Source organism: Cynocephalus volans, chromosome 6 (genome assembly GCF_027409185.1).
Source record: "Cynocephalus volans isolate mCynVol1 chromosome 6, mCynVol1.pri, whole genome shotgun sequence".
NCBI classification, from domain to species: Eukaryota; Metazoa; Chordata; class Mammalia; order Dermoptera; family Cynocephalidae; genus Cynocephalus; species Cynocephalus volans.
In genome coordinates this window covers 49,236,939-49,249,359 of record NC_084465.1, presented here as the reverse complement: position 1 = coordinate 49,249,359, position 12,421 = coordinate 49,236,939, and the positions used below count along the sequence as shown (strand labels likewise).

General features: G+C 37.5%; 1 protein-coding gene across 1 annotated transcript in view; it reads right to left on the bottom strand.

Moving 5' to 3' along the window:
• The window catches only part of PUS7 (pseudouridine synthase 7), a 39,276-nt gene that overhangs the window by 8,572 nt on the left and 18,283 nt on the right, over positions 1-12,421 (bottom strand). Inside the window, exons 7-11 of the mRNA XM_063099494.1 lie at positions 12,216-12,293; positions 4,365-4,493; positions 3,564-3,689; positions 1,664-1,725; positions 351-511 (exon numbers count right to left, since the gene is read on the bottom strand). Of these exons, the coding sequence (XP_062955564.1) occupies positions 351-511; positions 1,664-1,725; positions 3,564-3,689; positions 4,365-4,493; positions 12,216-12,293 (556 nt within the window). The remainder of the gene's footprint in view (positions 1-350; positions 512-1,663; positions 1,726-3,563; positions 3,690-4,364; positions 4,494-12,215; positions 12,294-12,421) is intronic.

The following is a 12,421-nucleotide window of genomic DNA, read 5'->3' as shown; positions in this document are numbered from 1 at the left end:
TGTCATTCTGATGATGGAGAATGACCAAGAAAAGACTGTATGATGGATTTGGAATTTCTCAAATATCTAGATACGTAACTTAAATTAAACTTCCACTGGAGATATTTTCCACATTGATGCTTTTCCCGTGCCCTCAGTGTTAGTTAAGTAATGCCAACATTGCCCACATCCATCTACTCATCACAATTCAGGGTCTGAACAAGGATCAAGCAGGTAAAACACCTCAGAGACTACCAAAGGATCCTTATATACCTTCTGCTCTTCCAAAATTTAGTAAAATCTTTCAAGATAAAATTTAAAAAGCATTAAACCACCTTGAGACATTGCCTGACTTCACAAATCGCACTCACTATGCCAAATGCAGAGACTATATTCTTCATTCCATATTTTGAAAGTCCTCGAAGCAGCTGCCCTTCCACACACCTTTTCACAGGTAGTTTTCTGAGGGCAGCAGCTGGGTCTTTGGTCTTCGCCCATTCTTCCCTGCATTTAACCAAGTACCCCTTTTCAGCTGGGGGGAGAAAAGCTATGATTAAAAGATTTATCCAACAGACAAACTTTCATAACTTAAAACATTTCAAGAAAACACTATTTGTAACAGATGTGCTATGAACAGCTTCTGCTCATCTGAGAACAGCCATCAGAAAGCAAAAGGATGAGAAATGAAGAGAGTTTACAGAACTATATGGCTTTGTCGACATGATACTGCCCTCGGGCCAACAGTAAAAGCCATTTACTGTTCAGTATCATAGCTGATTCAACATAGGATTAAGAAGTTGATAGTCCTTTCTTCCTTCTCTCTTTTTTCCCATGTCAGGTTTGATGGGTGACTTTCAGTTGGATAAGTAAATTATCCAAAAAAGGGAAAAAAAAAGGTGATTTTCCTTAAAATTAGTTAATCTTATCTTTTTTAAGTTTGCAATTGAGTAATTATTTTGAGTGTAATTATTTTGACATTTGTAAAATAGTAGTTAAATCCTTTTTCACACAGTATGGTTTTAGAGATATTTCCTAAAAAGTTTTTAGTGATCTCTTCAAACTAAAAATCCTCAAGGTGCTTTTATCAAGTTTTTATAGTCCATTATACTATGCTTTACCAAAATAACCACAAGTGAAATGTTTTAGATTTCTATACATTCAGAGACTTACAGTGAATGCAGAAAGAGAAATGAATTTATTTCTTTAATATATTTATTCACTTATAAATTAATTAGATTAGCTAAACAGCTAAGAACAGGATATAAATTATAAACCTCAAATATATACATAAAACTTGTAATTATATAAAGGAAATAAACTATATTTTTAATTTTATTGTAAAAATAAAGAAAATTCTGAAACAATTACCCCAATTTGCACACATACTTTTTTTTTTGCAGCTGGCTGATATGGGGATCTGAACCCTTGACCTTGATGTTAAAACACCAAGCTCTAACCAACTGAGCTAACCAAGCAGCCCAATTTGCACATATCCTTTTATTTAAAGCAATTCCATGAATACCTAGCCACACAACCGATTTATTTTCTTCTTTTTTTGGGGGGGGGGGCAGCTGGCTGGTACGGGAACTGAACTCTCAGGCCTGGTGTTACAAGGCTGTTCTCTAACCAACTGAGCTAGTTGGCCAGCCCCTGATTTATTTTCTTAACATGAATTTATTCTCACCTCCAGAACGGGGTTTCAATATTAAATCCATGACTTCTGTCCAGGAATTTTGTAGTATAGCTCTAAAATTAAACAGCAATTATTTTACTTAATTTCACATTAAGATAAATTTTATATGCCCACATCTTTGAGGAGTCAACAAATCATATTAACTTTATTTTCTTATATAATTATTATAAAATTATAATTTTTTATTTTATAAAATATTATAAAATTAAGTAGAAAAAGATTCCAAATGTAAATGCCAAAAAGACTTCAAAAAAGCATAAAATTAAGAATATAATGCTTACTCATAACATTTAATATCATTTCACAGCTTTAAAATGCTATAATAGTACAAATACCTAATCATGCATTAAGTTGTTATATACAGTATTAACTATATAAATCAAAGGTAAGTCTTCAAGAGTCACAATTTGTTTGAAACTTCTCAAATAATTTCTCCCTTTATGATATATACCTTCTTGCCTATGTAAACAGAGAGTAAATATAATTTATCCTTCTTTATTATTCTTGCCAAAATGGAAATATCTTTATTTTTGATGATTATAAAAGTTATGTTTGCTAAAAATTAAACAGTACAATAAAGAAAGGTTACTTGTTACCCAAATTAAACACTGTTAACGCTTGAGTGTTTTTTACCTTTCTGCTGCATCTATAAGTGTATGTAATTTTTCCTTTAACTTTTATTATGTTATCTTTTGCCACACTAAAGTTACATTTTATTTATTATATCTAAAATTTTTTTCTTCTAAGATTTCTGGTCATCGAGTCATGCTTATTAGACATTTGTATATCTTTGGAGAAATGTCTATTCAAGTCCTTTGAACATTTTGAATTGTTTTTTGGTTGTTGTTGAGTTGTAAAAGCTCTTTATATATTCTAGATACAAGTCCCTTATCAGATCTATGATTTGCAAATATTTTCTACCATTCTATAGGCTGCCTTTTCATTCTATTGATAGTGTCCTTTGATGCATAAATGTTTTAAACATTTTTAATTTTGATAAAGTAACTCATCTTTTTTTTTCTTCTGTTTGTTGTCTGTGCTTTTGGTGTCATATCCAAGATACAACTGGCAAATCCAAAATCACGAAGCTTTCCTCCTATGTTTTCTTCTAAGAGTTTTTATAGCTGACCAATTACTGAGCTTGGGCAGCCTTCCCTAAGCCCAAATTCCATCTTTGCTAAAACGGAGGGTCTAAAACACAAGGAAGAACATGAACTCTCAGATCACTTCCAAGTTGTACTGAATTATGACAATTTTAACTCTCATATTAGTAATTTATGTAACATAGTCTCTCCTGGGCAACAGGATTCTATAAATAGATTTATAAACCCAAGTATTTATTGATGGCATTCCCACCCTAGCTTGCTGTAGAGGGGTTTTCTATCATCTAAAAGTGAATCAGAGTTTTTAAAATACATTCCACCTCACTAATTATATTCTCTACCACTTTCTTTAAGGGATGGGGGAAGGCTAGATCAAAGTTGAATCACCTGTTAACGGAGCTCATAAAGTGCATCATCTCTGTCTGGCTACTCTGGGTCTGAGTCACCCAAATGTTTATTTTTGGGTCACTTACTGACCCAAGATTTACCTTTTGAAAAGAAAATAAGAATAGAACCCCTAGATGGGCTATCAAGGATGGGAGAAAAGCTTACTTTTCAGGTCATATCTTTTTGAACTCTGATTTTTTATCTTGTGCATAATCTTAACATAGAACAAAAATTAAAAGGAGGCTGTGGATCAGTTGGTTGTCCAAAAGGACGAGACAGAGTGGTTCATTTCCCCCAGACATGGGGGAATCTAGAAATAACTAAAAACACCACCAACAAAAAACCCTGCTTCTTTTTCATGGGAGCTCTTTTAGATAAAAGTTAAGAAATTAAATACAAACCTTCCAACTTGATATGTAGGGACAGATGTAGTTCCAAATCTTTGCATTCCATAGTAGTTAATAAATCCAATCTCCTTGAGAGAGTTCATGGCTTGTTGTACTTGGTCATCAGTTCCTGTTATATTTCTGCAGGGGCCCAAATTATTAAGAGAAAAAAATTACAGTCATATACATTCAGGAACGTGTATTGTGAATTACTCTGGCTTGGCTTCCATGTCTCTCCCTTGCTCCCCTGCAGCTTTCTCTCTACCTCCTGACGGCTCTCTGTTCTTTTTTTTCTAATTGCATTAAAATATATATAACATTAAATTTACTGTTGTGGTCATTTCCAAGTGTACAATTCAGTGGCATTAAGTACATTCACCATGTTGTGCAGCCTTCACCACTATCTTACTTCCCAGTCTTTTTCATCTTCCCAAACTGAACTCTGTACCATTAAACAGTAATTCTTCATTCCCTCCTTGCCCCCAGTAACCTCTATTCTACCGTCTGTATCTGTGAATTTGCCTATCCTAGGTACCACATATAAGTGGAATCACGGACTCTTTGTCTTTTAACACAGTATTTGAAGGAGGCGGTGTCTTTACAAAGATTGTGCTAAGTTTTTAGAGAGGTGAAGGTGTCAGTACAAAGACTACAGAAACATTTGCTCTCCCAGCACTGTCAGGCCCTGCTCTGCCTTCTCTTGCTGTCACTCCTGCTAGCACCAGCTAACCTGGATGTTATTAATGACTGTCACAAAGACTCAAAATGACCTGGCAAGACCCACTCTGGTCTGCATTCCCACCTGCAGTTCTTTACCTGAGAACAACAGTGAAGTGATTTCCTTGAAGCTCTCCCAATTTCAGAGGGTTTTTCTGATAGCTGAAATTTCCTAGCTTGAAGTTCATCAAGCACTTATTCAGGTGGGCAAGTCTTTGTGCAGTTACTCTTAAAAAAAAAAAAAAGAGCAAAAAGAGTATCATGAGATACTGGCTGACTGAAATAGTCCAGGACACCTTACTAAGAAAACAAAACTACACCACACTATGGCCACTGGAAAAGAGTAGAAAGAAAGGACTGCACAGCAGGTGGGTGGCATACTTTTCTTCTCCTTCTGGATTGTTCCTTCTGTGTAATGACACCTGCTCCTTTTAGAATGATGTAACGTGGGCCACATCTTATACACCGAATGCCTCTTGTTATTTATGTACTGATGAGTAATAGAACAATAATATCTGTGAAATTTTCTACAGTGAGTGAGACAAGGGCTGGTGGCAGAGAACAATCCCATGTAACTTTTATAAAGGATGGTATCTCACATTTAAAAAAGGGTTAGTCATATTTTTGTCAATCAGGAAAATATTACAAAAAACTTGGAAAATACAGAAAAATAGAGAGAAAAGAAAATTCATAGTTTCATCCCCTGAAAAAAATCTGGTAATTTCTAACTTTGTATTTCCTCTCATTCTTTTTTAAAATACATGTTAGATAAAGATGTATATAGCTGGAGTCCTACCACAAATCTGTACCCTGCTGCTATCATTTATAAGTATTTCCTATGCTATTATAAAATTTTCATTAAAAACTCCTTACTTCCTACAATAGTAATATATGTAGAGAAACAAACATATGTAGAAAAACAAACATATGTAGAAAAACAAATACACAGAAAGCCTTTATCCTATCTCTATCCCCCAGTGACCTTCTCCACTGGCAGCCAATGTTAACAGCTTCCTGTATATCCTTCCAGAAACACTTTCTGTATATATAAACATACGTTTATCTATTGTTTCCTCCCTTCTTGGGATTTTCTGGGGTAAACTATATGTATGTATGTATGTACATGTATATACACACACACATTGTATATAGAAAAATACACAAATCATAAATGTTCTGCTTGATGAATTAACACAAAGTAAAAAAAATCCAAATAACAAGCTCCCAGGCCCTCCTTTTAGAAAACAAGGGCCGAGCCCGTGGCGCACTCGGGAGAGTGCGGCGCTGGGAGCGCGGCAATGCTCCTGCCGCGGGTTCGGATCCTATATAGGAATGGCCGGTGCACTCACTGGCTGAGTGCCCGGTCACGAAAAAGACCAAAAAAAAAAAAAAAAAAGAAAAGAAAAAGAAAACAAGTTTTGGTACATTATAAATTGTTCAGCACCTTGTTTTTTTTTTTTTTTCACTTAAAAATGCATGATAGAGCTTGGCCTTCTCTATGCAGTACTTCTGAAGTTGCCTCATTCTTTGTACAACTGCACATACAGCTGCTCACTACACGGATACACTGTCCTTTTTCTGACCAGTCCCCATATATATAACTTCAGATATATGCGGACAATGGTAGAACCAAAAGGCATAAATTAAATTGCTACCAATCTTGTACTATTACAAACAAGACAATAGCAGATATACTTATAAGTGTTTCTTTGTGCACCTATACAGACAGGTGTATGTTTGGGATAAAACCCTAGAAGTGGAAAGAGTGAATTTAAAATTTTAACCCCTATCGCCCTCCAGAGAGGTCATGCCAGTTTACACCACTAATATGTAAGCCCCCACTGCCTCATCCCTGTGACATCTCCTCAAACTCACAGTGTGGTACAAATCTTTTTAAGCTTTGCTAGTCTGATAAGTGAAAGTAATATTTTATCTAGGTTTTTACTTGCATGCTTCTTCTTGTGAGTGAGGTTGAACATTTCTTCACATGTTGAGTGCAAACTGCTTGTTTGTCCTGTTGCCTATGGTCCTACTGAATTAATAAAATTTTTCTCACTGTTTTTATATATTAAAGAAATCTATCCTATACCACACATTCTGCAAATACTATGTCTCAGTCTGTGAGTTTACTTTATTTACTTTTGTTTACTATTCAGAATTTTTTTACTATTTATAAATTTCTCAACTTGATGTTGAAAAAATTCAAAATTAGAGAAAAGTAGCAACAGTATAATGAACAACCTTGTATCTTCTACTTTGACTTATCAATTGTTAAGATTTTCCCAAATTTACTTTATATCTCTCTCTCTTTAAATATATGGACTCCCACACATGACACACACACAAAGGTAAAGCCTAGATATTTTCCTGAACCACTGTCACACTGGGACACTTTCCTCCTAAGGACTTCCGTGTACATGTCCTAAGAACAAGTACCATCTCCTTCATAACCACAGTGGTCAACTCAGGAAGCCAAACGTGAGTTCAACACCACTATCTAGTATGCAGTCCATATTCAAACTCTCCCAGTTACTCCAATAACATCATTTACATGCTGTTTTGTTTTTTAAGTTGCTTAAATTCAGGGTGCAATCGATGATCACACCCTGCAGTTGTGATCTCTCTTTTGTCTCTGTTAAGCAAATGTCTGGATCTGTTAGCTATCTATTCTTCATGACATCTGACTTTTGGAAGAATCCATGTCAGCTGTTTTACACAATGTCTTTCAATTTGGTTTTGTCTGAATGTTTGCTCATGGTTAGAGCAGGTAAACGTTTTGATAGGAGTATTATTTGGGTGATCTTGTGGCCCTTTTCAGAACATCACATCAAAAGGCAATGCTTCAGTCTGTCCATCATTGATGAGGATAAATTTGATCATTTGATTAGGATGGCATTTACTAGATTTTTCCACTGTAGAGTAACCTTTCACTTTGTTTTAAGTAGTAATCTGTTGGAGGGAGGGGAGACTTTGGAAAATGAGCAACGGTTGTACTCCATTTCCCCCCATCTTCTGTCCAACCCCAGGACTAAACACAATCTAGGACAAGTTCAAACAGGGGTAAGTAAGGTAGCTGTAGCACAGACTTGGGCCAACTGCTGAGAGGCAGCAGGCCAAGGAGAAAAGGGGCACTATGTCCTTAACTTCAGATATATGCGGACAATGGTAGAACCAAAAGGCATAAATTAATTCAGGAACTGAATCCCGAAGAATCCAGAAAGCAGAGAATCAGTATGAACAGAGTGAGGAACATGAGACAGAACTTCTCCTTAGTCAGTAACCACTGCTACAAAAACTGACAAAATAATTCAGAGTCAGGAGCAGAAAGGAATCTAAAAGGCAACTTGGCTGTCCTGGAGAGAGCATTTGAGAGACTGCTCCCTGACTGTGTCATGAAGTGCCTGACAGCTCTGTTCTTTTTTTTTTTTGTCTTTTTCGTGCCAGTGAGCACACCGGCCATCCCTATGTAGGATCCGAACCCGCGGCGGGAGCGTCGCTGCGCTCCCAGTGCCGCACTCTCCTGAGTGCGCCATGGGGTCGGCCCGTTCTTTTTTTTTTTTGAGATAAAATTAACATAACATAAAATTCACCATTTTAACCTTTATACAGTGTACACATCAGGGGGTTCTAGTTTACTAGTATATTCACAATGTTGTGCAATTGTCACCACTATCTAATTCCAGAACATTTCCATCACTTGAAAAAGAAACCCCATACGTATTCAGCAGTCACTCCCATTCCCTCTCCCTGCAGCCCTTGGCAACCATTAATCTGCTTTCCGTCTCTATAAAGTTTCCTATTTTGAACATTTCATATAAATGGAATCATACAATATGTGACCTTTTGTGCCTAACTTCTTTACCTAGTATAACGTTTTTAAGGTTTATCCATGTTGTAGTATATATATCAGTACTTTATTCCTTTTTATGGCTGAATAATATTGTTTATTCTTGAATATACAACAGACATCTATTTCTGAATCCCACCAGCACAGCAAAAAGCAAGAGCTATGGTGTGGGTGCGCCCTGAGAAAAGCTGGAACAGAGGCGACAACGTCTTCATGATACTACTCACAGTTTCAATTCTGATGTTCCCTATATCAAGCTCTTTGGTTGTAAATTCACAGCAAATTGAGTGAATGACTAGGGAATATGAAAATCTCACTTTTTAACATCAGGAGCCAAACTAAGCAGCATGTTGCACAAAAAACCTTTATTAACAAAGCCAGGGAAACACTGGCCCAAGCTCAGAAGGGAGGCTGGCAGGAGCAGACAGGAAAAGAAAGAAATCTTTCTGCATGAGAATGTTCCTGTTTGAGATCCTGTTAAAATTACGACGTGGCTTCAGAGTTACAGGAAGCTGAAAAGAAATGCTGCTTATCCCCAAGATCGATCAATTCAGCAATAATTAAAATCCTTGTGTGACAGAGTAGGTTTGTCCTGTTCACCAGTTCTCATGGGAAAGGCCAATCTGCCCACCCCATGAATCCATTAAGCAAACTAAGGGTGTAGCCTGTATCCGTGAGATAAGTGCTATGTGCTTTCCAAAGGCCAACATTTGGGTGTTTAACATGGTTTCTTACTAAGTCAACAGGAAGATGATAAAGGCAGCAAAAGTCTGTGAGGGTATAGCAACGTTCTGATCAAGTACGACACCTGCTGGCTGATCAAGGAGAGAGCGAATTATCTTCAGTCTACAAACAGTCAATGATTTCACATCACAAAATGCAAAATCATGAAACAACATTCCTCAAATTAGCAAATGATTTTTCCCCCTAATCATAACACTGTGCTGGGAAGGATTCTGGGGAAGGAAACTGGTACCACAATTCTGCAGTGCAATTAGGTTTTGCTATCAAAAACCACTAGAATTTCTGGGCCAGTCTGTGGCTCACTAGGGAGAGTGCAGTGCTGATAACACCAAGGCCACGGGTTTGGATCCTATATAGGGATGGTCGATTGGCTCACTGGCTGAGTTCGGCGTGACAACACCAAGCCAAGGGTTGAGATCCCCTTACCGGTCATCTTTAAAAAAAAAAAACAAACACTAGAATTTCATGTTAACTTTTTTTTTTTTTTTGTCTTTTTCGTGACTGGCACTCAGCCAGTGAGTGCACCGGCCATTCCTATATAGGATCCGAACCCCCGGCGGGAGCATCATCGCCGCGCTCCCAGCGCCGCACTCTCCCGAGTGCGCCACGGGCTCGGCCCTCATGTTCACTTTAAGTCACTAATTCCACTGCTAAATTTATCTAAATAAAGTTATCACAGACGTGTGTCAAGATTTAGCTATGAATATGTCTGTCATGAACTTTCTTATTATAGCAAGAAACAGGAAACAATGTAAACATTCAAAAATAGAGTAATAGTTAATAAACCAGGATATATCCATATATATCCATATATTTAAATATATTCTGCTATATACTAACAGAGAATGAGATACATCATTTATTGTTTGCAAGAAAAGAACACTTTATATAAATATTTTGGTTTAAAAGGGAAAAAAAGTTCCTCAAAAAATATATACCAAAGCTGTGAACAAGGCAATCTCTGAGGGAGCACAAATATGCAGAACTTTCATTTTCTATCTCATTCTTTCTATGTTGAAAACAAAATAAACCAATTATTATCTTTTTTTTTTTTTTTTGTCATTTTTTCGTGACCGGCACTCAGCCAGTGAATGCACCGGTCAGTCCTATATAGGATCCGAACCCGCGGCGGGAGCGTCGCCGCGCTGCCAGCGCAGCACTCTACCAAGTGCGCCACGGGCTCGGCCCTTATTATCTTTTTTATTAGGAGAAATATTCACAGAGCCAGCCAGCCAGCTAGCCAGAAATCACAGGAATTGACTACAATATTTTTAGATAGCAAAGAGAAAGTTAGAACCTTCTGTTGTGTCCTATACCCACAGAGCACGGGAAAGCCTGAGCCCTCAAAAACCGCTTCTCCTCCACCCCATTCTGCTTTCTGGTGAGCCCACTGGCCCATTACCCACAGAAGCTATTTCAAATCTTCACGCTCTTTTCAAGTTCCTTTACCCGCTCCTGCCCCTTCCCTCTCAGCAGAGGATTCCATGTTCTATGTGTCACAGGGAGAAAAAGAAACCAGGCTAACAGGTGGCACTACCATCATCTTCACATATCTCCTCCTGCTCTCTTTTTCTTCGGTGGCTGCTGGTATGGGGATCCGAACCCTCAACCTTGGTGTCATAATACCATGCTCTAAAAAACTGAGCTAACCAGCCAGCCCCCTTCTTTCAAATACATCCACATTTGCACACAGCACTAGAAAAGTGATGGAGAGAAGATGCTCTTACTTTGTCTTTACTACATCATGCCACTGTCGCAAGGTCAGGAAGAAACGGACAGGAAGAACCCATTAGGATCAACTAGGAGCTCAACCACTACATTATTTCAAGTGAATCAGAAAAGTGATGGAAAAGAAGCCAGACTGTAAGGGATTATGGGATAAAGAGGAAGAGATACCATATCAAATTCTTTACGAAAAAGATGGGGGAATTACAAATAAATACATGGACTTATTTCAAGGGGAGAGAGCAGACACAGATGACTTTTTTAAAATTGCAATGTAAGTGACATACAGTAAACTGCATGTATTTAAAATGTACAAGTTTTGACCTGTTTAAGCCCATGAAACCATCCCCATATTCAAGATAAGAATACATCACCCCAAAAAGTTTCCTCCTGCCTCTGTGTCATTTTTCCCTCTCAGCATTCCTTACTTCAGGGGGTACACTAAGGCAAAAGCTCAAGTTTGTCTGACTCCACACAGCTATTGAATTCATCCTTTCCCTTTCACCTTCACTGCGACCAACTGGGTTCAGACCCCTCTTCTCTCTCCCCAGAATATGGCAATAGCCCTGGTGTCCAGTTTCACTCATCTTCCTCCACCTACAATTCCTAATCCAACCTCTCTACATATCTCCCCATGTTTAGATTAAGGTCAAGTCAAAGAACCTTAAATTGATCTACAGGGCCCTTTAGGATCCAGATCCTCCTACCCGTCAAGCCTCATTTCTTACCATCTCTCACAAAATGAAAGTACATGCCAGCTATCAAATGTGCTATGCTCCCTGATTCTTTTCCAATGTCTTTTCATAAACTGTTTTCTTGATTTGGAACAAATAACCCTAGACCCTTCTTAGCCCCAGGAAATGCCCACTCATCCTTCTAGAATCTAGGCCATTGGTTCTCAACCAGGGGAAATTCTGCCTCTCAGGAGATATCTGACAATGTCTGGAGACATTTTTTGTTATCACAATTGAGCAAGGAGGGGGCTGCTACTGTCATAAAGTGGGTAGATACCATTGACGCTGCTGAACATCCTGCAATGCACATGATGGTTCCCACAACAAAGAACTTTCCAGCCCAGAAAGTCAATAGTGCAGAGGTTGAAAAGCCCTGATCTAAATTAAAACTCAAGCATCCCCTTCTCTGTGACAGCTTTCTCTGCCTGCCTTCCACATCAAGTCCCACGCTTGTTGCCAGGCATACCTAATACCCAAAGTATACTTCTATGTCAGCATTTATCTCACTGATTTACTTTTTTGTCTGCCCCATTAAATTATAATTGCTTCAAAAGCAGAGACCCTCTTTTCTTATCTGTAGATCTCTGGTATGTAACAAAAAGCTCATTCACTGTTTTGTAATTACATTTTAAATAACATATTTAATAATAAATGAACAAAAGAGAGAAGATAGCACTTATTTTCTTTGCTCTACCACAAAAATCCTTTAAAAATTACACAAATAATATATGCTTGACATAAACATTAGGAAATACAGATAAGCAAGAAGAAAAACACAAATAGAAGAGTAATTTTTTTAAAGAGGCAGAGGCACAAAAACCCCACAAAGTAAATTTGAGAACTCTGAAAAGTAGTGGTAGAATTTTTACAATTCAAATCCTGTCTGTACTCTCTACTTACTTGAGAACAGCAATCTCTTGAACTGTTATAGCCCTTTTATCTTTGGTTCCCATGTAGGAGAATATATTTGGCTTGACTCTGGTGAAACAGAAATAAAACCATCTGAAGTCACATACCATTGGAAATCATATTTCTCATAATTTAAGTTTCAAAATAAATTTACTTAAAATCATAACAGAATAAGAAAAAAAAAGGAGAAACTTTAT